The 22675-nt window shown below is 43.6% G+C and overlaps 2 protein-coding genes across 5 annotated transcripts; one reads left to right on the top strand and one right to left on the bottom strand.

Moving 5' to 3' along the window:
• Window positions 1–54: 54 nt before the first annotated feature.
• On the top strand, window positions 55–7397 carry zgc:110366 (uncharacterized protein LOC550476 homolog). 2 transcript variants are annotated; one of them, XM_046360477.1, is made up of 8 exons: window positions 56–244; window positions 937–1185; window positions 1771–1872; window positions 1985–2076; window positions 2378–2560; window positions 6231–6290; window positions 6701–6799; window positions 7266–7397. In XM_046360477.1, the coding sequence occupies exons 1-7, from the start codon at window positions 172–174 to the stop codon at window positions 6794–6796; spliced, it is 855 nt and encodes a 284-aa protein (XP_046216433.1). In that variant the 5' UTR covers window positions 56–171; the 3' UTR covers window positions 6797–6799; window positions 7266–7397. The 2 variants fall into 2 exon arrangements, with proteins under 2 accessions (XP_046216432.1, XP_046216433.1); XM_046360476.1 differs by lacking the exon at window positions 6701–6799 and having other exon boundaries at window positions 55–244.
• A 361-nt stretch (window positions 7398–7758) lies between these two features.
• On the bottom strand, window positions 7759–14163 carry LOC124042120 (gastrula zinc finger protein xFG20-1-like). Of its 3 annotated transcripts, XM_046360470.1 has the most exons (7): window positions 14044–14163; window positions 13011–13207; window positions 12295–12399; window positions 12112–12207; window positions 11887–11997; window positions 11161–11287; window positions 7759–11058 (listed from the first exon to the last, which is right to left on the bottom strand). In XM_046360470.1, the coding sequence occupies exons 1-7, from the start codon at window positions 14072–14074 to the stop codon at window positions 8474–8476; spliced, it is 3252 nt and encodes a 1083-aa protein (XP_046216426.1). In that variant the 5' UTR covers window positions 14075–14163; the 3' UTR covers window positions 7759–8473. The 3 variants fall into 3 exon arrangements, with proteins under 3 accessions (XP_046216426.1, XP_046216427.1, XP_046216429.1); XM_046360471.1 differs by lacking the exon at window positions 11887–11997; XM_046360473.1 differs by having other exon boundaries at window positions 11036–11058; window positions 11161–11997.
• Window positions 14164–22675: the final 8512 nt, after the last annotated feature.

Below are 22675 nucleotides of genomic sequence, written 5' to 3'. Positions count from 1 at the left end.
AACTACAATGACGCACAACTGTACTGCTTTATGGCGAGGGTTTTCGCCGCAAGTCTTTTAGTTTTACGATTTAGTTTTACGACGTATTTGGAAAATTGGATACTAGCGGCACCGTCCTATTGAATATAATAAAACTCATTAGTTGGTTTTACAAGTCACAGTTGAACAAACATGAATTCTATTGTAACGAAATGTCCCAAAGTTTCTCTTTCCAATGGCCTGCAAATTCCAATTCTTGGACTGGGTAAGATAAAAAACAAACAAATCGATGATAATGTTCAAAGCGTCCTTTATTTTACATAACGTGCCACCTTTTAACGAGAAATGTAAAGGTATTTGCATAAGGTGACGATTTTGCAACAATGTTTGACTCATCCTGAGCACAGTAGTAAACATTGTTGCAAAATCGTCACCTTATGCAAATACCTTTACATTTCTCTTTATATATATATATACACACACCGTATGGAATTACTCGGATGAATTTCTGCTGAAACATCGCCACATTGTGTCAAACTAGCCTACATAGAGGACTGACTGTTCTAGCATGAATTCCATCAAGAACACAACCTCGAACTTTTGAACTGAACATAACAACACCACAGACCAGTGTGAAAGTAGTGGGCTTCTCAATAGTGGCTAACCAAAAGGTTTTGTAGACCATTCATCAGTGTGAATGAAGAGACACAGTATCAGTAGTCCACAGAGGCATCCTCTCTGATTCCCCTGTAATTTTTCTGCTCTGTGGATTGGTAGGCCAATCCTCCAAATTGCTTTCATTTTATGTTGTTATAGGAGTGCAGATGAAGGAGAAGATTCTAAGGAGAGTGAAACACCTCAGACTATTGAGATGGCCCCATTGAAAGGAAGAAGTTTGAAATTCATACCAGAAATTCTAAATCAGGGAAAGTGATGAATCTTTATTTTCTTCCCAAGGAACATCGCATGACGGCGGTTATTCACATGACGCCGTGTTGTATGCACTCCGCGAGTGTGGCGTGCGGCACATCGACACAGCGAAGCGTTACGGCTGTGAGGAGCAGCTGAGTATAGCCGTGCAAGAGAGCGGAGTACCGCGGCAAGACCTATGGCTTACAACCAAACTGTGGCCCGGAGAATACGGCTATACCGCTGCCAAAAAGGCCTGCCACGATTCGTGTTCCCGCCTAGGGGTGGAATACCTTGGTAAGGCTCAAGACAATATGGTCTGAGTACTTTTTACTTATCTGATAGATAAAAAGTATTCAGTCCTTTTTGAAATAATAGATAAGGGAAACCTATTCAGACTTTATTGAACCTGGTCAATTGAAAACCGGTTCTCATTTGCAAGAGACAACATCCACAACAAGATGATCTCCCCCTACTCATACCAAAGCTCTTCCACTATAGGTAATAAAAAAACAAATGCTTTCCTCTATTTTTACTCTCACCCACCTTGGTGGAATGTCTACCGTCTCCTTGGTGTGGTGGAATGTCTACCGACTCCTTGGTGTGGTGGAATGTCTACAGTCTCCTTGGTGTGGTGGAATGTCTACCGTCTCCTTGGTGTGGTGGAATGTCTACCGTCTCCTTGGTGTGGTGGAATGTCTACCGTCTCCTTGGTGTGGTGGAATGTCTACCGTCTCCTTGGTGTGGTGGAATGTTACTGACTCCTTGCTCTCCCTCTAATTGTATCAATCCTCTTTTTTCCCTTTCCCTCCCTGCTCCTCTGTCTCTCTCCCTTTCCCACTCCCCCCTCTCACAACCTTTCTCACCCCCATCCTCTCTCAGATTTGTACCTGATGCACTGGCCAGATGCCATGGTCCCAGGAAGGTCCAATAGGGAGGTCAGGGTGGAGACCTGGAGGGCCTTGGAGGAGCTGTATAATGAAGGTGACACAGAAAAGTATTTCTTATAGTCACACACCGTCCTATAAGCCTATAGGATTCTGCATAGGTCTCTTATCTAGAGCCCTCTGTTTCTGTCTCGGTGAACGCGGGGCAGGCGTGTGTCGTGCCATCGGCGTGAGTAACTTCCTCGTCTCCCACCTGAAGGAGCTGAAGGAGGACTGTAGTGTGGTGCCTCACGTCAACCAGGTGAGTGATGCATTGGGCTGCGTTTCATTCCAGTCTTTCCTGGCCTAGTTCAGTCCCTGAAGGATCTGAAGGGACTGGATGGGTGATTGCATCATGGATAAAACGAGTTGTAGCTTCCTGTCCAGTGACCACCTAGTCATCTTAGATCCGTGATGGGGACTGAATGAGGGCAGAGGGTAGGTATTTGGAATGGAAATGCGGCCAGTGTGTCTGTGGGACATGACCTATTACCTACATTGGCTCTCCAGTTATAAGCGACAGGAAAGGACAGACAGAGTGATGTCCCTTTCCCACCTCTCAGGTGGAGTACCACCCGTTCCAGCAGCCAGAGGAGTTGATGGAGTACTGTCGCCAGGAGGGCATCGTGTTCGAGGGCTATTGCCCCCTGGCCAAGGGTCAAGCTCTCAGCCACCCCACCATCCTCCAGCTGGCACACAAGTACACCTGCACGCCCTCTCAGATCTGCATCCGGTGGAGCGTACAGGTACCCCCATCTCTCCTGGTGCCTACCTACAGTGGGTTACAGCCTGAATTCAACATTTATTACATTAAGATTTGGTGTCACTGATCTACACACAATACCAATATGATATCAGGGGAATTCAGTGTCAGTGCGTGAGTAAAATCACTGGGGAAGCCAAGCCATAAAAAAAGCCATATTACAACCTGTTTGCTTTGATAATTGCATCATTTGCTCTATTACCTGTTCGTTCGTATGCCTTGCGACCGTGATATATAGGCCTCAAGGCCGAGACAATAAGACAGTGGCAGAATAAATTCAACCACACCTTTTGTTTTATCCCAAAACCTGATAGCAACCTCTGTCTAGTGAAGTTCACGACACGCATTGCATGTAACAGACAGTTACATGATCTAGACGCAGTGTTTCACAAACCCTGGTCCTCCAGTAGCCCCAACAGCCCATCCCTGGTCCTCCAGTAGCCCCAACAGCCCATCCCTGGTCCTCCAGTAGCCCCAACAGCCCAACCCTGGTCCTCCAGTAGCCCCAACAGCCCAACCCTGGTCCTCCAGTAGCCCCAACAGCCCAACCCTGGTCCTCCAGTAGCCCCAACAGCCCAACCCTGGTCCTCCAGTAGCCCCAACAGCCCAACCCTGGTCCTCCAGTAGCCCAACAGCCCAACCCTGGTCCTCCAGTAGCCCAACAGCCCAACCCTGGTCCTCCAGTAGCCCCAACAGCCCAACCCTGGTCCTCCAGTAGCCCCAACAGCCCATCCCTGGTCCTCCAGTAGCCCCAACAGCCCATCCCTGGTCCTCCAGTAGCCCCAACAGCCCAACCCTGGTCCTCCAGTAGCCCCAACAGCCCAACCCTGGTCCTCCAGTAGCCCCAACAGCCCAACCCTGGTCCTCCAGTAGCCCCAACAGTCCAACCCTGGTCCTCCAGTAGCCCCAACAGCCCAACCCTGGTCCTCCAGTAGCCCCAACAGCCCAACCCTGGTCCTCCAGTAGCCCCAACAGCCCAACCCTGGTCCTCCAGTAGCCCCAACAGCCCAACCCTGGTCCTCCAGTAGCCCCAACAGCCCAACCCTGGTCCTCCAGTAGCCCCAACAGCCCAACCCTGGTCCTCCAGTAGCCATAACAGCCCATCCCTGGTCCTCCAGTAGCCCCAACAGCCCAACCCTGGTCCTCCAGTAGCCCCAACAGCCCAACCCTGGTCCTCCAGTAGCCCCAACAGCCCAACCCTGGTCCTCCAGTAGCCCCAACAGCCCATCCCTGGTCCTCCAGTAGCCATAACAGCCCATCCCTGGTCCTCCAGTAGCCATAACAGCCCATCCCTGGGCTTCCAGTAGCCATAACAGCCCATCCCTGGTCCTCCAGTAGCCATAACAGCCCAACCCTGGTCCTCCAGTAGCCATAACAGCCCAACCCTGGTCCTCCAGTACCCCCTAACAGTACACAGTTGTGTTATAGCCCTTGACAAACATACCTCATTCAACTCATTGAGGGCTTGATGATTAGTTGACAAGGTGAATCAAGTGTGCCTGTCTCTGGCCAACACTGAGAATTAATTAAAACCACAAGGCCAAATTCCGATCTCCATCAATGGATCATTTAGGAAAGGGCCCATTTTAGCTAGTAGACACCGGGGGACAACGATATATAACAAATCCTAATTGCTAAATTGTCCATAAATATTGCCAATAAAATAAAAATAGTAATTTAATATTGATTTATTCAAGCGTAATATCAACTGGTTACATTATATGGTGGAACAGAATCTCAATAAAGGCAGTATCCTCAGCGGTGGCCCTTGTAGAACCCTATGGCTGTTTAATGGCACAGTTTTGTTTATTTAACAGACAAGACGCTCTTATCCCTTATCACAGTCAAGACATACCTATTTTATAGTTTAAAAAATCATGATGTAATATAACAAAATGGAACAGAATATTTTCCCAACATATAAAAAGTTGCCAGTGTGAAGTAGCATCTCAAGTCTAAAACAGTTATTCTTGAAGAGAATACAGGGGGGCTCAATTTGGCGAGTTGAAATAAAACAAAAATGATTTTGGTTATAAACCACAGTCTTCTTTTCGGTATACAGATGTTTGATTTAGTTTCCTGTCTGTTCTTTCTAAATGGACAATTCCACATTTGAATGTGATGAATTACGTCCACAACATCTGCTTGGTGAGTAGGCCCAGGCTTAATGATTCTGATGAAAATATGTATGTCTTTAGCAAACTGTTTTAGCATATTTTCAGTTTGGAACCTCTCTATTTTCAATGAACCAGTCCATTTGGAGTCCTCATTCGGCAAGGAATGTAGCTTGTGTATCCCATCAGTTACACTGAACAAAAACATAAACTCAACATATAAAGTGTTGGTCCCATGTTCCATGAGCTGAAATAAAAGATCCCAGAAATGTTCCATATGCAGAAAAAGCTTATTTCTCTTTGCCAAGATAACCCATTTACCTGACAGGTGTGGGCATATCAATATGTCCTTCTGTAGCTCAGTTGGTAGAGCATGGCGCTTGTAACGCCAGGGTAGTGGGTTCGATTCCCGGGACCACCCATACGTAGAATGTATGCACACATGACTGTAAGTCGCTTTGGATAAAAGCGTCTGCTAAATGGCATATATTATTATTATTATGATCATTACACAGGTACACCTTGTACTGGGGACAATAAGGCCACTCTAAAATGTGAAGTTGTCATACAACACAATGCCACAGATGTCTCAAGTTTTAGAGGGAGCGTGCAATCTGCAGGAATGTCCACCCGGCACAGCCAGAAGTGGACTGGTCACCCCTCATAGCCTGGTTTCTTCCTAGGTTCTGGCCTTTCTAGGGAGTTTTTCCGAGCCACCGTGCTTCTACACCTGCATTGCTTGCTGTTTGGGGTTTTAGGCTGGGTTTCTGTACAGCACTCTGTGACATCAGCTGATATAAGAAGGGCTTTATAAAGACATTTGATTGATTGAGCTGTGTCCAGAGAATTGAGTGTTCATTTATTTACCACAAGCTGCCTCCAATGTTTTTTTTTGTTGAGAATTTAGTAGTACATCCAACCGGCCTCACAACCGCAGACCCCTTTTATAGCGTTGTGTGGGCGAGCGGTTTGCTGATGTCAATGTTTTGAACAGAGTGCCCCATGGTTGCCTACCTTCACCACCTGGGTGGCCAATCGAAGTCCAGGACCCCAGTTGCATAGGGAGGAGTTCAGTCCCAGGGCCGTGAGTTTAGAGGGAACTATGGTATTGAAAGCAGAGCTGTAGTCGATGAACAGCATTCTCACATATGCATTCCTCTTCTACAGGTGGGCGAGGGCAGTGTGCAGTGTCGTCCGTGGACATATATTTTTTTAAATAAAAATGAGCTCAAAAATATTTATAATCACTGAAAATGACAAATTACCCAATGGATCATGATACTTTTCTAGTAAAAAAGTGGGGTTGCAAAAACATATGTTTGCAGATGCAGCTGCTCTGTTTGCTTCATTGCTCAGACTGGATATGATTGGTAAAAGGGGATGTTTGAGAGTGTTGATTACTTTTCAAAGTTCCATACAGTTACTCATTCTTATGAAAAAGATATTCCTTATTACACTGTCATAGTTATACACTTACATTAAGACACTGAATATGCAAATCTTTATTTAACGGTGTGTTTTGTCCCCCTTCCCTCTCAGAATGGAGTTGTCACCATTCCCAAGTCCACCAAAAACGAGAGGATCCTGGAAAACTGTCAAGTGAGTTGGATTTTTTTTACAAGACAGAAGAAGGGAATTGTGTGCATGTTTTAGTGGAGTTCTGTTTGAGCATGTGTTGAAGTAGATCTAGCTCAATCTAATATTAAAAAGACAGTTCACCCAAATCGACCAACTTTTAGTTGAAATAGGCTCTAAGAGAACGCCATTGTTTTGGGGTTAATCAATGCCAACTTGAGTCTGTGAAAGCTGAAAAGGGACATTTGGGTGTACTGTTACTTTAAGACTCAATAAATGTCAAATGATCATCACAAGCTCAAGAATGGATCCTGTCTAGAGTCCTGCCCCCAGCTAAAAGGACGTATCATCTCTATCAAACCCATGTTTGCCCTCTCAACTTCCACCCCTCCACCTTTCCCCCCCCTGCTGGTCCTGGCTCCTCCCACTCCTAGGTCTTTGGGTTGCAACTGGAGGGGAAAGACATGGAGGCATTGGGCAAGTTGCATGATGGGAGACACGTGAGCTGGGATCCCACATGTGTGGAGTGACAGGTGCAGCATGTGTTCACCATCACTGCTTCTCACAAGCATGCCTTGCCTCTATGGATGCAGAGCTTCAGCTCTTTACTATTCTAACTTTATTTAGTAACTAAATCATTCTCAGCCACTCCTTCACCCCCCCCCCCCCCCCTCTCCCTTTCTGGTCTTTTTCCCTGGCTTGCAGTCTTCCACCCAACAAAATTCATCCCGATCTTTGATTATCATGAATCATATTTGCATACAACGTATTCGCTTTTCTCCTTTTGTTTCACAAACCCTATCATCTGATTTCGTGTGTATATTTGGCTGCCCCTATATCTTGGCTTGCTTTTAGTTGGTGTGTATGGACGTGAATGGCTGCTTAGTTAAGAGGTAACTAAGCAGAAAATGAATGGCCGTGCCTCAATTTAAAATACCATTGAGATCTGGGGAGGACTGTTTTCTCTGAGAGTGATGTCACTCACAAGTGTCTCCTCAGGTCTTTGGGTTCTCCCTCTCAGTTGAGGACGTGGATCGCGTCAGGAGACTCCACAGTGACATGAAGCTCATTCATCTCAGCTGGCCACTCTGGAAAGGATTATCATCTTAAATAAAATACAAAACTTTTAGAGATGAGATCTGTGTGTGTTTATGGCTGTGAATAGGAATGGTGGATGACTCCAGTGCTTCAACCAGAATTGTGAAACCATAGTTGCTGCTAGCCTCACCCAACTGCCTTACTTTGAGACATTAGTGCCTATCCTCCTAGTTGATGTGACTGGTAGGATACTTGTTAACATCATTGATTTATATAAAATCAGCCATTACTGTATGCCTAGACACAACATTGCCTTAATCCACTGGTCCTTAAAAGCATTTTAGGGAGGCTATGCTGCTTAGATCAATGCTATTTTTGTACTCAACTATTGCTAATGCTAAACTGGAGCAAAGTAAACTAAATAGTCTGGAACAGACTTCTTTCTGGGAATAACGAGGTTAAGATTTTTTAATTGTAAAAAAAGGATCCTTCCTCCAGGATATTAATTGTAATTAACAGATCATGTCGTTGGTTAAATACATTTAAAAAAGACAGGAACACTGAGTTCTGCTCAAATGCGGTTTTATTCATCTCAATTTCAGTTTGCTTTTATAATTTTATTCTCAAGGTATCATAATATGTTCCGCAATGATTACATTTTTATTTTAATCTATACTCTTGAGAAACATTCAGAATTTGAACCAGAAGGGCATTATAAAATCATAAACACGGCATTGATTATGTTTCTTGGGGTGTAAGTGAACAAAAACATCCTGAACTTAAAGAAAACTATATATTGGATGCTCGTATGGGGTAAATATTTTATAGCTAAACATAGCTGGGTATACCATGGTGCTCTTTGAATAAGATCAGCTGAAACACTTAGAAAAAAAAGGGGGGTAAACAACCGCCACCTGTAATAATTGCACCGTTTATTTTCAACATATATTTGCCACTTGGATAAGAGCGTCTGCTAAATGACTTAAATGTAAATGTAATAAAAGGATTTTCACAAATGGGCTGCTGTGCTAATCAATTCTTAGTGAAAAATAAATCCTGCATATTTCACTTTAACCATGTTCGTTCAAAAGGTGAAGGCTACAGTCTGGATTAGAACCTACACCTAAAAACGTGTACATCCTGGAAAAAAAAAAGGGAGTCAAAGACAACTAAGAACATGAAGCTAACTGATGTTTTCTCAACAAAAGTTTCAGTTGAAAAGTCTTCCCACAAGCCAAACACTTATGAGGCCTCTCCCCTGTGTGAGTTAAAATGTGTACTTTTAGTTGCGACTTAATGCGACAGCGTACTTTACAGAGAGGGCACGCAAATGGACGTTCTCCTGTATGACTCTGTTGATGGGCCTTTAGATTACCCTTCGAAGAACATCTTTTGCCACAATCTGGGCAAGAGAACGGTCGTTCTCCCGTGTGTACACGTGTGTGTACTTTCAATGCATACTTAGTTCTGAAATCCTTACCACATGCATCACATAGATGAGGTCTGTCAATATGCGAACGAACATGAATGTATAATTTATATTGTTTAGCAAACATCTTGCCGCAAAACCTACATGTGAACCCTTCCCCTGTGTGACATAGCATGTGTGTCTCCAGTTTATTTTCACTTGTGAACCATTCCTGACAATGGGGGCAAGAGAAGACCGATTTAACTTCGGTAGGAGCATTCTCATGTACAACGAGATTACGGTGCATTGAGCCACAACCTGTCTTCCTGGCCTGATGTCTTGTCAAATCGAAAGCTCGACCAAAGCTCCTTGAACATATGGCGCATGTGTGGGGTCCCTGACCCTGTGAGTGACGTCTTCGATGTTGAAGCAAGCTTGCTCTGTTAAAGAATGTCTTATAGCACACCAGACATGTTCTAGAATTTAAAATCACACCAGTGGGAGGAGCTTTGGAAGTTGTTGGGTTCTCGGGTGACGTGCGATGGCTGTGGAGAATCTCTGTCCCATCCTCCCTTGGAACCATACAACTGCTTCTGTGTGCTGGATCAACCTCCTCTGGTTGCTGGTTTGGATCAACTGCCTCACTCCAGTCTTGCTGTCCTCTCTGAAAGTTAATCTCACTCCCCTTTGGCTTGCATTGCTGCAAGTCATTTGAGTAGTCAACATCTGTGTTGCAGGACTGCGTGATCGCCATCTCGTTTTCTGATGAAACTAGTGGCCGATCTGTCTGGTGTCTAAGGTTCACACCCTGACTTGTCTTTAACTGCTGCGGTGTGGATTGAGATGTCCTATTCCTGCACCCCGGACACTTTCTGGAGTCTGGAATGTTTTGACCTGAACACTTGTGTATCCGCAGATCCGATATGCTTGGGAAACTTTCCCCACAATTGATGCATGGGTAAGGATGTACATCATGTTGACATTTTAGGTGTATTCTCAAGTTTGCTGCAGTATCGAAAGTTTCATTACACAGAAGACATGTTCTGTAATTACTGGAGGACTGCATCAGAGCACTGAAGGGCAGAGCACTGACGGCTGTTGCATTCTGGGGTATCGCTGTACCATTTTCTACGAACTGTTGTTGGTTCCCCTCCGAACACTCATTTGGCTCAAAGGTTACACCGCACAGAGAGCAAGGGTGGCGTTTCTTCGTCTTCAAGCACTCTTTTACGTGTTTCTTCAAACTAGGATTATTCCCAAAACTTGCCTCACAGTTGTAGCACTTGTAGGGGAGCAGACCATGGATGGATTTCAGGTGCCTTCTCAGCATAAATACATTACAAAGAGTCTTGTGACACACATGGCATATTTGTCTGGCTTTGGAAGGCTGGAAGGCTTTTGGAGTGTGATGAACATAGGGACCTCTTTTGTTCTGAAGTAAAGTGTCATGGGGGTGGGATATCTCTGTCCAATCATCCTCCACGGATGTCATAGACATGTTATCCTCCTTAAAAGATGCCGTAGACATGTTGTCCTCTTCAGGTTGAGCTGCCGCCTCACACACATTCTGCTGATGTTTCTGTAAGTCCTCATGGTGTTCAAAGTCTTGTCCACACTGGGTGCACTTGGAAGGGCTCTGCTCATTGTGACATCTCATGTGTGCCGTCAAATCCTTTGCTTTGCTGAAAGTCTTTCCACACAAGGAGCATATTTTGACACGCTTGCTTCTTTTAGGCTGCCCTGTGGTAAGGGATGGGTCAGGGGCCAGAGAATACTGAGGTTGACCATCAGAGGGCTCTTCATTGATATTCCTCTCACTCTTTTGTGATATGACCGGTCCTCTTCTCTGTCCTTGGGATCCCACTTTGTCAATCTGAAGCCTCTCTCTCCTCGGTGTTGAAGAGACCTCCGTCATAGGTAACAGCAGATCACTAATGTTAAATCTGTGTAGCAGCACTTTGGGCTGACGGAGCCGACAGGAAGTAGATAAACTAGAAATGTCCTGCACTTCTTCTTGGCTGCTGTGGGCCTTTCCTTGGATTTTCAGCCCACTGTCAGTGTGAAGGTGGTGAAAAGATGTGTTGTTCTTCGCTGTTATTTTCTTGAGTCTACATGCTACCTCCAAAAATGCAGGCTTCACCTCTTTATTCACAGGCAACAGTTCACTCTCCATGTGTTCCAACAAAGAGGCCATCTTTGGCTCATTGTCAGATGAGACGGGGCTCATACATTCATGCTCAGGATCTGATTGGACCTCTGGGTCAGCTTGGTCATTGAAGGCTTCATCTATCACTAAGGAAGAGTGAGACATTGAAGCGAGGATCTGATTGTCACCGGAAGACAGAGCTAGAGACAGTTGAAGAAGAAAAGTCCATATTAAAACCAAACATGGAAATGTTATAGGCTTTCTGATAACATTATTTCCTGTCCAAAGTCTATTTCTCCTACCATTGGTGTCTACATGTCCACATGTGTTGTTGTGGTGCTGGAGAAGGGTCTTCAAAGGTTGAGGGTGGGATACACACTGCACACACTCCTCCAGGACAGGGGGGTCAGGTAGGAACCAAGATGCCGTCTAATGGGAAGAGAGAGAATGGCTTTTAAAAAGACCAATGTATCCATTTTGTATTATAACATATGCAATTGTTAAACAACATGTATGACAGTATGCTGATGAAGGTAATAAGATGTTAGTATGGTCCCGATGAAGGTAACAAGATGTTAGCATGGTCCCGATGAAGGTAACAAGATGTTAGCATGGTCCCCGATGAAGGTAATAAGATGTTAGCATGGTCCCGATGAAGGTAATAAGATGTTAGCATGGTCCCCGATGAAGGTAACAAGATGTTAGCATGGTCCCCGATGAAGGTAATAAGATGTTAGCATGGTCCCCGAAAGGTAAGATGTTAGCATGGTCCCCGATGAAGGTAATAAGATGTTAGCATGGTCCCCGATGAAGGTAATAAGATGTTAGCATGGTCCCCGATGAAGGTAATAAGATGTTAGCATGGTCCCCGATGAAGGTAACAAGATGTTAGCATGGTCCCCGATGAAGGTAATAAGATGTTAGCATGGTCCCCGATGAAGGTAACAAGATGTTAGCATGGTCCCCGATGAAGGTAATAAGATGTTAGCATGGTCCCCGATGAAGGTAATAAGATGTTAGCATGGTACCTGTTGAAGGGTTGGTGCTGGAAGCAGCTTCTCCAGCCTGGAGAGGAACTCCCACACCAGAGTCTGCAGTGCTGAGTTATACTTGGGGCCAAATTCCTCTGAAAACACACTCTAAGAAACAAGTAGAGGAAATTCAGTACTTTCTGATTTACAGAATTATTTACACCTGCCTCATAAAATAAATTGCCCTTTAGTTATAAGCTGCTTTAAGTTTACAACACTGACCTGAAAGAAGTGTTCTTTCTCAATTGGGTCTTCCAGCAGAGTTTGAATCAGCTTCCGGAAAGTTAATTCTGACGCTTCCACCTCTGGATCAGAAATCTACAGGAAGTATGGATAGCCCAGTCATAATAAACTCAACTAAGTAGCAGCGTTACAAGTCTTGATCTGTTACTGGGTAGTACTAACCTCCTTGCCCCTATGAGTGATGATACAGCTCTTCATCCTGTTCAGGTGTGGCTGGATGGTCTCAGGGTTGGCTAGGTGATCAGAGCGACACAACTCCAGAACCAGCTGATGAAGTAAAAGTTCAATTTGTTATGAATGCAATTAAAATCGGACTGGTGTGTGGGCCAACAAAAATAGAAACAGTATATTGACATCGGGAGTGTATTCACGAGGAAGCAAATGGGCTGAAACAGGAAGGGACCCATAAGAATGTGTCCAATAAGAAAGTTGTTTTTGTTGCAAAAAAAACATTTTGCCAAAATAAGATGGTACTTTATTTAACCCACAGAGGGGAAATTTCATTGCACAAGCCAACACATCACCAGTAAATACACACTAAAAGCAGCACATCAATGATTATTATAATAATTATTATTAGGGTGTGTGTATATAGTCCTGTTCCACTGTACAAGAGGGTAACCTGTACAAGTGTGAAATGGAAATGTGTTTTTTGCATATCCCACTGAGACACCCCCTTAGGGTTAATTGCCTTGCTGATTCGGTTACTGGCCCAAGGCCCCTAACCCGCCAGGCTACCTGTTGTCCGTAAGGGTTTGTATTTAAAAAGCCTCAATAGAATATGGTAAGGTACTATGGTGTACACACTAATGAATACACCTCAGGAGATGAGAATTCTGGCCACTCCCTCGTCTCCACCAATCAGCACCATCTCTCACCTGTGCTCGCAGCCCCATGATGAGTTGGACTCTCTCCCTGTAACTCATCATATCAGGAACTATCTCCAACACTGTGGTGACAAACTCCTCCAACAACCCGTAGTCCATTACGTCTCTCTGCTCAACAACTTGCCATAGAGCTGCAGACACCAGCCGCAGTGGAGGAACCAACAGACGCAGAGATGATAGGGGGAGACCTACAGCAGACACACATTCAGTTAGTTGGGGAGAGGGAGACCTACAGCAGACAAATTCAGTTAGCTGGATAACAGAGATGACAGGGGGACCTACAGCAGACACATTCAGTTAGCTGGATAACAGAGATGATAGGGGGAGAGGGAGACCTACAGCAGACAAATTCAGTTAGCTGGATAACAGAGATGATAGGGGGACCTACAGCAGACACATTCAGTTAGCTGGATAACAGAGATGATAGGGGGAGAGGGAGACCTACAGCAGACACAAATTCAGTTAGTTGGATAACAGATGACAGGGGGACCTACAGCAGACACATTCAGTTAGCTGGATAACAGAGATGATAGGGGGAGAGGGAGACCTACAGCAGACACAAATTCAGTTAGTTGGATGACAAAGGGGACCAGCAGCAGTCACACTTTCACTTATTTTGATAACATATGATAGGGGCAGAGAGGGACTTTTACAACAGGCACACATTGTTATTTGGATAACAAAATCCATGTCCTCTTTGATAACACTGACAAGTAGCCTTGTTATTCTATAGCTTCCAACGTTTTAGCAAAGTATGTTTTTCTTCTTCATATAATGTCATTCCTTGAAAACGAGCTACAATATGACAGAAAATCAAGTGCTATGTCCATGTGAAAATGCAATTACTTCGTTCAGCTAACAAGCTACGTTTTTGTTTGTGGCACATCTTTTACAACGTGTGGCTAAACTGTCTAATAGCTTGCCTAGCTAGCTAGCTACAGTCCCTCACGTTTTTAATTCAATACACTAGCTAACTAGCCGAGAAATGTTGACAACGCCAAAGAGAAGGCCACTGCAACCATACCTTCTTCAATCAGGATATGGTGTTTTCGCATTTCGAGCTTTCAGTGCCAGTATACTTGGATTCAAAATGAAATAATGTGAGCTTTGTTCGTGGATGTGTTTCCTTCTGTCTTCCTTTTTTAAAACGTCACTTCCGGTATTAAAATAAGAAAACCTTAAATATAAAAGGGTACATTTGAATAAGGTTTCTAAACCGTCTCTGGTTTGGTATGCACAGTCATAAAACCCCAAAGAAGAGGAACAAGAAAAAAACTGAAATTTCTAGCCACTGACATTTTTATAATAAATACATTTAGTTTATTAAGTAATTCATGTAGTTAATAATTAATTAATGAGGGAAAAAACACACAAAAAACAAAGCTTCTGCAGAGAAGTTACCTATCCCAGTCACACACAGACATTCACACATTATCTTGTGTCTTTTGTAATTCACATCTACAAGTGTCAGACATAGAAGACAAAAGAACAGTGTAAACAAGGTAAATAAAGAAATGGTATATTTCAATAGCCTCAGGCCTGTAGTGTAATTTAAAATGTACATTGTAGTAATTTACAGGATAAATTAGGGTTAAGTGCCTTGCTCAAGGGCACATTGACAGATTTTTCACCCAGTCGGCTCAGGGACTCAAACCAGCAACCGTTCAATTACTGGCTCAATGCTGTTAATTTTTTTATTTTAATTTTATTTCACCTTTATTTAACCAGGTAGGCAAGTTGAGAACAAGTTCTCATTTACAATTGCGACCTGGCCAAGATAAAGCAAAGCAGTTCGACAGATACAACAAACACAGAGTTACACATGGAGTAAAACAAACATACAGTCAATAATACAGTATAAACAAGTCTATATACAATGTGAGCAAATTAGGTGAGAAGGGAGGTAAAGGCAAAAAAGGCCATGGTGGCAAAGTAAATACAATATAGCAAGTAAAACACTGGAATGGTAGTTTTGCAATGGAAGAATGTGCAAAGTAGAAATAAAAATAATGGGGTGCAAAGGAGCAAAATAAATAAATAAATTAAATACAGTTCGGAAAGAGGTAGTTGTTTGGGCTAAATTATTGGTGGGCTATGTACAGGTGCAGTAATCTGTAAGATGCTCTGACAGTTGGTGCTTAAAGCTAGTGAGGGAGATAAGTGTTTCCAGTTTCAGAGATTTTTGTAGTTCGTTCCAGTCATTGGCAGCAGAGAACTGGAAGGAGAGGCGGCCAAAGAAAGAATTGGTTTTGGGGGTGACTAGAGAGATACCTGCTGGAGCGTGTGCTACAGGTGGGAGATGCTACGGTGACCAGCGAGCTGAGATAAGGGGGGACTTTTCCTAGCAGGGTCTTGTAGGTGACATGGAGCCAGTGGGTTTGGCGACGAGTATGAAGCGAGGGCCAGCCAACGAGAGCGTACAGGTCGCAATGGTGGGTAGTATATGGGGCTTTGGTGACAAAACGGATTGCACTGTGATAGACTGCATCCAATTTGTTGAGTAGGGTATTGGAGGCTATTTTGTAAATGACATCGCCAAAGTCGAGGATTGGTAGGATGGTCAGTTTTACAAGGGTATGTTTGGCAGCATGAGTGAAGGATGGTTTGTTGCGAAATAGGAAGCCAATTCTAGATTTAACTTTGGATTGGAGATGTTTGATATGGGTCTGGAAGGAGAGTTTACAGTCTAACCAGACACCTAAGTATTTGTAGTTGTCCACGTATTCTAAGTCAGAGCCGTCCAGAGTAGTGATGTTGGACAGGCGGGTAGATGCAGGTAGCGATCGGTTGAAGAGCATGCATTTAGTTTTACTTGTATTTAAGAGCAATTGGAGGCCACGGAAGGAGAGTTGTATGGCATTGAAGCTTGCCTGGAGGGTTGTTAACACAGTGTCCAAAGAAGGGCCGGAAGTATACAGAATGGTGTCGTCTGCATAGAGGTGGATCAGGGACTCACCAGCAGCAAGAGCGACCTCATTGATGTATACAGAGAAGAGAGTCGGTCCAAGAATTGAACCCTGTGGCACCCCCATAGAGACTGCCAGAGGTCCGGACAGCAGACCCTCCGATTTGACACACTGAACTCTATCAGAGAAATAGTTGGTGAACCAGGCGAGGCAATCATTTGAGAAACCAAGGCTGTCGAGTCTGCCGATGAGGATGTGGTGGTTGACAGAGTCGAAAGCCTTGGCCAGATCAATGAATACGGCTGCACAGTAATGTTTCTTATCGATGGCGGTTAAGATATCGTTTAGGACCTTGAGCGTGGCTGAGGTGCACCCATGACCAGCTCTGAAACCAGATTGCATAGCAGAGAAGGTATGGTGAGATTCGAAATGGTCGGTAATCTGTTTGTTGACTTGGCTTTCGAAGACCTTAGAAAGGCATGGTAGGATAGATATAGGTCTGTATCAGTTTGGGTCAAGAGTGTCCCCCCCTTTGAAGAGGGGGATGACCGCAGCTGCTTTCCAATCTTTGGGAATCTCAGACGACACGAAAGAGAGGTTGAACAGGCTAGTAATAGGGGTGGCAACAATTTCGGCAGATAATTTTAGAAAGAAAGGATCCAGATTGTCTAGCCCGGCTGATTTGTAGGGGTCCAGATTTTTCAGCTCTTTCAGAACATCAGCTGAATGGATTTGGGAGAATGAGAAATGGGGAAGGCTTGGGCGAGTTGCTGTTGGAGGTGCAGTGCTGTTGACCGGGGTAGGAGTAGCCAGGTGGAAAGCATGGCCAGCCGTAGAAAAATGCTTATTGAAATTCTCAATTATGGTGGATTTATCAGTGGTGACAGTGTTTCCTATCTTCAGTGCAGTGGGCAGCTGGGAGGAGGTGTTCTTATTCTCCATGGACTTTACAGTGTCCCAGAACTTTTTTGAGTTAGTGTTGCAAGAAGCAAATTTCTGCTTGAAAAAGCTAGCCTTGGCTTTTCTAACTGCCTGTGTATAACGGTTTCTAGCTTCCCCGAACAGCTGCATATCACGGGGGCTGTTCGATGCTAATGCAGAACGCCATAGGATGTTTTTGTGTTGGTTAAGGGCAATCAGGTCTGGAGAGAACCAAGGGCTATATCTGTTCCTGGTTCTAAATTTCTTGAATGGGGCATGTTTATTTAAGATGGTTAGGAAGGCATTTAAAAAAAATATCCAGGCATCCTCTACTGACGGGATGAGATCAATATCCTTCCAGGATACCCCGGCCAGGTCGATTAGAAAGGCCTGCTCGCTGAAGTGTTTACAGTGATGAGTGGAGGTCGTTTGACCGCTGACCCATTACGGATGCAGGCAATGAGGCAGTGATCGCTGAGATCTTGGTTGAAGACAGCAGATGTGTATTTAGAGGGGAAGTTGGTTAGGATGATATCTATGAGGGTGCCCATGTTTAAGGCTTTGGGGGGGTACCTGGTAGGTTCATTGATAATTTGTGTGAGATTGAGGGCATCAAGTTTAGATTGTAGGATGGCTGGGGTGTTAAGCATGTTCCAGTTTAAGTCGCCTAGCAGCACGAGCTCTGAAGATAGATGGGGGGCAATCAGTTCACATATGGTGTCCAGAGCACAGCTGGGGGCAGAGGGTGGTCTATAGCAGGCGGCAACGGTGAGAGACTTGTTTTTAGAGAGGTGGATTTTTAAAAGTAGAAGTTCAAATTGTTTGGGTACAGACCTGGATAGTAGGACAGAACTCTGCAGGCTATCTTTGCAGTAGATTGCAACACCGACCCCTTTGGCAGTTCTATCTTGTCTGAAAATGTTGTAGTTTGGAATTAAAATTTCTGAATTTTTGGTGGTCTTCCTAAGCCAGGATTCAGACACAGCTAGAACATCCGGGTTGGCAGAGTGTGCTAAAGCAGTGAATAGAACAAACTTAGGGAGGAGGCTTCTAATGTTAACATGCATGAAACCAAGACTATTACGGTTACAGAAGTCATCAAAAGAGAGCGCCTGGGGAATAGGAGTGGAGCTAGGCACTGCAGGGCCTGGATTCACCTCTACATCGCCAGAGGAACATAGGAGGAGAAGAATAAGGGTACGGCTAAAAGCAATAAGAATTGGTCGTCTAGAACGTCTGGAACAGAGAGTAAAAGAAGGTTTCTGGGGGCGATAAAATAGCATCAAGGTATAATGTATAGACAAAGGTATGGTAGGATGTGAATAGAGTGGAGGTAAACCTAGGTATTGAGTGATGAAGAGATATTGTCTCTAGAAACATCATTGAAACCAGGAGATGTCATTGCATGTGTGGGTGGTGGAACTAATAAATTGGATAAGGTATAGTGAGCAGGACTAGAGGCTCTACAGTGAAATAAGCCAATAAACACTAACCAGAACAGCAATGGACAAGACATATTGACATTAAGGAGAGGCATCCTTAGTCGAGTGATCAAAAGGGGCCAGTGAGTGGAGAGGTTGGTTTGGGGGTCACGGCGATTTAGACAGCTAACCAGGGCATCGGTAGCAAGCTAGTATAGGATGGAGGTCTGTTGTTAGCCACCTCTTGCGTTCCGTCAGTAGATTAGTGGGGTTCCGTGTGGTAGAGGGGATTAGTCCAAATCACACAACAACAAATAAAATAAAAACAATTGATATAGTTATAGAGGCCCAAGAAGAAACATAATAATAATAAATAAATTGTCCGATTGTCTATTCTGAGAGCAGCGGGTAAGACAGCTAACGGTTAGCAGGCCGCAGATGGGCGTTCAGGTAACGTCGCGACGGAGGAGCCAGACGGATCTCCTTCGGGTAGATAACGTCGGCAGTCCAGTTGTGAAGGCCCGGTGGGGCTCCGCATAGGCAGTAAAACGGGTCCGGATAGGTGACTGCAGCCCAGGAGTGATTGACGGAGCTCAGGAGTGATTGACGGAGCTGGCTAGCTCCGGAGTAATTGATGTTTGCTCCGGAATCGACAAGAGTAGATAGACACACGGATAGCAGCTAGCTAGCTGTGAGATCCGGGAATGAATGTCCAGAGAGCAGTTGAAATCCAAGGACATGGAGAGAAAAATTGGTCCGGTATGTTCCGTTCCGAGCCGCGCCGTACAAAACTGGCGATAGATTTTCGAGCTAAAGGATAGCTGATGACCACAAACCGTGGTTAGCTGAATACTAACGATTTGCCAGTAAAGAAGCTAACTAGCTTCTGAACTAGCTTCTGATTAGCTCCTGGCTAGCTCCTGGCTAGCTTCTGGCTAGCTTCTTGGAGGATTGCAGATTTGAGGTAAATAATACTTATTTATAAATATAAATTGGTGAGGCGGGTTGCAGGAGAGTGTTTTGAAGATGAGTTGATGGAAAATAAAAATAAAATGTATGTGAAAAAAGTTGTAAATATATATATATATATATATACACAGGACACGACAAGAAGAGGACAAAAGACGTCTGAACTGCTATGCCATCTCGGGACAAAACCGCTAGGCTACCTGCCGGTGAAAGTACCTTGACACCACAATGACATTTGATTATGATACTGTATGTTCATTCATACTCTGGGGCGAGTTCAGGAGGACACGTTTGGACAGTTCAGGTATAAACATGTTATATAGAACAAACATGTCTCTCCGACATGGAACAAGAAATCATGTCATGAATAGAGCCTACATTTCTATATGCAACGTTAGAGAACCTTTGAACGTGGCCCTGATCTGTCTACTGCAGTGTTTCTTGATCCTGGTCTTGGGGACACAAAAGGGTGCACATTTGAGTTTTTTTTGCAAAATATGCCCCCCTTTGGGGTCGCGAGGACCAGGATTAAGAAACACTGCTCTCATGTTGCCTAACAACTAAAGCTTCACTGTCACCTATTGGCTTTTTAACACACACCGGTACACCCAAATCAAACAATGAATAGGCCATTTTCTCTTCACTGTTCTTTGATTTGAGTCAAAGGTGAAGTAAGATGTTCATCTCCAGCCCAAAAAGATGTGCGCTCGACAATACCGTGTTAAACAGACCAAATGGGGATTTTTGTTTTTGTATGGGAATTTATGAGTGTCGAATTTGGTCTACCAATAAAAATGTAATTGCTAATTTGCTATGTGAGGCTTATTTGATTGAACAGAAGTCTCGTAATGATTAGTGTTAGAAATGTAATGATATAAGCGGACACACGTGGCATTCCGGAAACTTTGAGAAAACCTTTTTTATATCGAAGTTGTGTCAGTTGTTCACGCACTTATCTGCTCTCTCATTGGCTAGAATGTTCCCACCTGATTTAGCCTTGTCCACCTTTGCAGACATGTATTTCCATTATTAGAACCCACTGGGCACACACCTGGTTGAATCAACATTGTTTGTGTAATTTGAACGAAATTACCTTGAACCAACGTGGAATAGACGTTGAATTGACGTCTGTGCTCAGTGGGAAAGGTCAGTCAACTATCTTGTCAATATAATAGATCATCTTTGTTTGAGTGTATGGCGTACTCTGCCCTGAACCTTAGACACTGCCACTAGTGGGCTACCACCCGGTACTCTACCTACCCTTCACCATAGAGACTCCTGCCCTATGTACATAGTCATTGAACAAATGGTCACTTTAATAATGTTTACATTCTGTTTTACCCACTGTAGGTTTTCACTCCAACTCCAGTTGTAACTAACCTGATTCTTATCATCAACTAGCTAATTATTAGAAATCAGGTGCGCTACATCAGGGTTGGAGCAAAAACCTACAAGAACGGTAGCTCTCCAGGAAGAGGGTTGGAGAGCCCTGGTCTATACACACTTCTATATTCATATACTGTCTGTACACAGATTTTCTATTCATATACTGTACATATTTATATTCCGGTCTCAGATATGTCTACATTTCTTGTTCTTTCTTTTTGGTTTATGTGTGTATTGTTATTGTATGGCTACATTGTTGGCGCTTGAAACATAAGCATTTCACTGAACCTGCGATAACGTTTGTAAACATCTTTATTGTTTTTACACTGTTGCTACTCGCTGTCTATTATCTATGCATAGTCTGACTCAGTACTGGTATCCCCATACAGTATATAGCCTCGTTATTGTTATGTAATATTCTTGTTACATTTTTTACTTTAGTTTATTTCGGGCTCGTAATTAAATTATTGTAATTAAGCATTTCACGGTAAGGTATTTTCCGGTTGTATTCGGCGCATGACAAATATAATTTGATTAGAAAATGTGTGCCAACACAGCCACTAGGTGGCAGTAGAGCGTTACTTGTTAGGACACAGATTGGAGTATGAATTAACATGTATTTGCAGAACTATCATGCCAACTATTAAACTGTCATGTACTTTCAGGTACATTCAAACAACACTTAAAACACTACATAGACTGAACTTCTTGTCTTCCTAAAAGGAAAAGAGGATTAGCAACCTTAGGAACTCCCAAGGAAGGATCCACAACCAGTCTTTAAGAGAGGGTGAGGGGGGAGTTCGTGAGAAAGAGAGAGGATAAAGTTAGAGAGAGAGAGAGCCACACAGCTTGCAATTCTCACTTATGGGTAATTTTTCACAATATATGCTAACTAAAGTAATCTCTAATTAATAAACTAATCTAACTAATAAACTAATATCTCGAATAAAAGGTTACACAGCCAGTCTCAGTTCTTGTATAGCAGGGAGACATAACGGCAGAACCCTGACCTGCTGTGCAGTCGACGGTTCCAGTCATTAGAGAGTTCCAGAAATAATAATTAGTTCAACAGCAGTGATGGCCATTAAGATTTGATTAATGCGTCACTGCTGACATATGCTTGTCGCCGACACTTTAATGTCGTCCATAATGACGATTTATTTCTCTCTCGGCAGGGCAGCAGAGCGGACAAAGACAGGATGCCACACAAAAAAAAAATAGACACGGCTATCTGTTGGCTTGCTGTGGAAATCAGGATGCACTCGACTAAAAGTCGTATTTCGGGAGTGAGGTGAGAGCCTTCTCTTGGTTACGGGTAATTATCACTAATTGTTCTACCCTTTTAGTGTGTGTGTGTGTGTGTGTGTCTCATGCATGCAGGCCAGTGTGTCTGTATTATGACATACAGTGGGGAGAACAAGTATTTGATACACTGCTGATTTTGCAGGTTTTCCTACTTACAAAGCATGTAGAGGTCTATAATTTGTATCATAGGTGCACTTCAACTATGAGACGGAATGTAAAACAAAAATCCAGAAAATCACATTGTATGATTTTTAAGTAGTTAATTTGCATTTTATTGCATTATGCACAGTACATGAACATATTTACAGTATCATGTCTTTTTTTAAAGAGCCTTATTAATCCTAATGGCAAGGAATACATGTTATGTATAACTTTCATCAAGAGGAAAAACATTTCATATTATACAAAAGCAATACATCTACTAAAAATGGTCCATTCCTTCTCTAGGTTCATGTGTACTGGATCATGGTCTGTGTGTGCATGGAGGGAAAAGGCATGAGGAGTGACTGGATTTCAAGTCCAAAAGGTGCCATGGCACTGTCTGTTGTCAAGCATTGTAATTGGCCCATGGTAAAAGGATGTGCATAAACTCAGCAAAAAAAGAAATGTCCTGTCACTGTTCAACTGCGTTTATTTTTCAGCAAACTTAACATGTGTAAATATATTTGTATGAACATAAGATTCAACAGACAAACTGAACAAGATCCACAGACATGTGACTAACAGAAATTGAATAATGTGTCCCTGA

Source organism: Oncorhynchus gorbuscha, linkage group LG08, assembly GCF_021184085.1.
Source record: "Oncorhynchus gorbuscha isolate QuinsamMale2020 ecotype Even-year linkage group LG08, OgorEven_v1.0, whole genome shotgun sequence".
In the NCBI taxonomy this organism is placed as follows: Eukaryota; Metazoa; Chordata; class Actinopteri; order Salmoniformes; family Salmonidae; genus Oncorhynchus; species Oncorhynchus gorbuscha.
This window is presented reverse-complemented; position numbering and strand designations above follow the sequence as displayed.

What these genes read in the sequence shown, in the direction of transcription:
- zgc:110366 (XM_046360476.1), top strand. Translation starts at nt 172, where the DNA reads ATGAATTCTATTGTAACGAAATGTCCCAAAGTTTCTCTTTCCAATGGC. An exon ending in CCTAGGGGTGGAATACCTTG is followed by an intron (nt 1,186 to 1,770) that starts GTAAGGCTCAAG and finishes ATCCTCTCTCAG; the next exon opens with ATTTGTACCTGATGCACTGG. An exon ending in GGAGGAGCTGTATAATGAAG is followed by an intron (nt 1,873 to 1,984) that starts GTGACACAGAAA and finishes AACGCGGGGCAG; the next exon opens with GCGTGTGTCGTGCCATCGGC.
- LOC124042120 (XM_046360470.1), bottom strand. Translation starts at nt 14,074, where the DNA reads ATGCGAAAACACCATATCCTGATTGAAGAAG. An exon ending in CCATATCCTGATTGAAGAAG is followed by an intron (nt 13,208 to 14,043) that starts GTATGGTTGCAG and finishes TGTCTGCTGTAG; the next exon opens with GTCTCCCCCTATCATCTCTG. An exon ending in TCACTCATAGGGGCAAGGAG is followed by an intron (nt 12,208 to 12,294) that starts GTTAGTACTACC and finishes TACTTCCTGTAG; the next exon opens with ATTTCTGATCCAGAGGTGGA.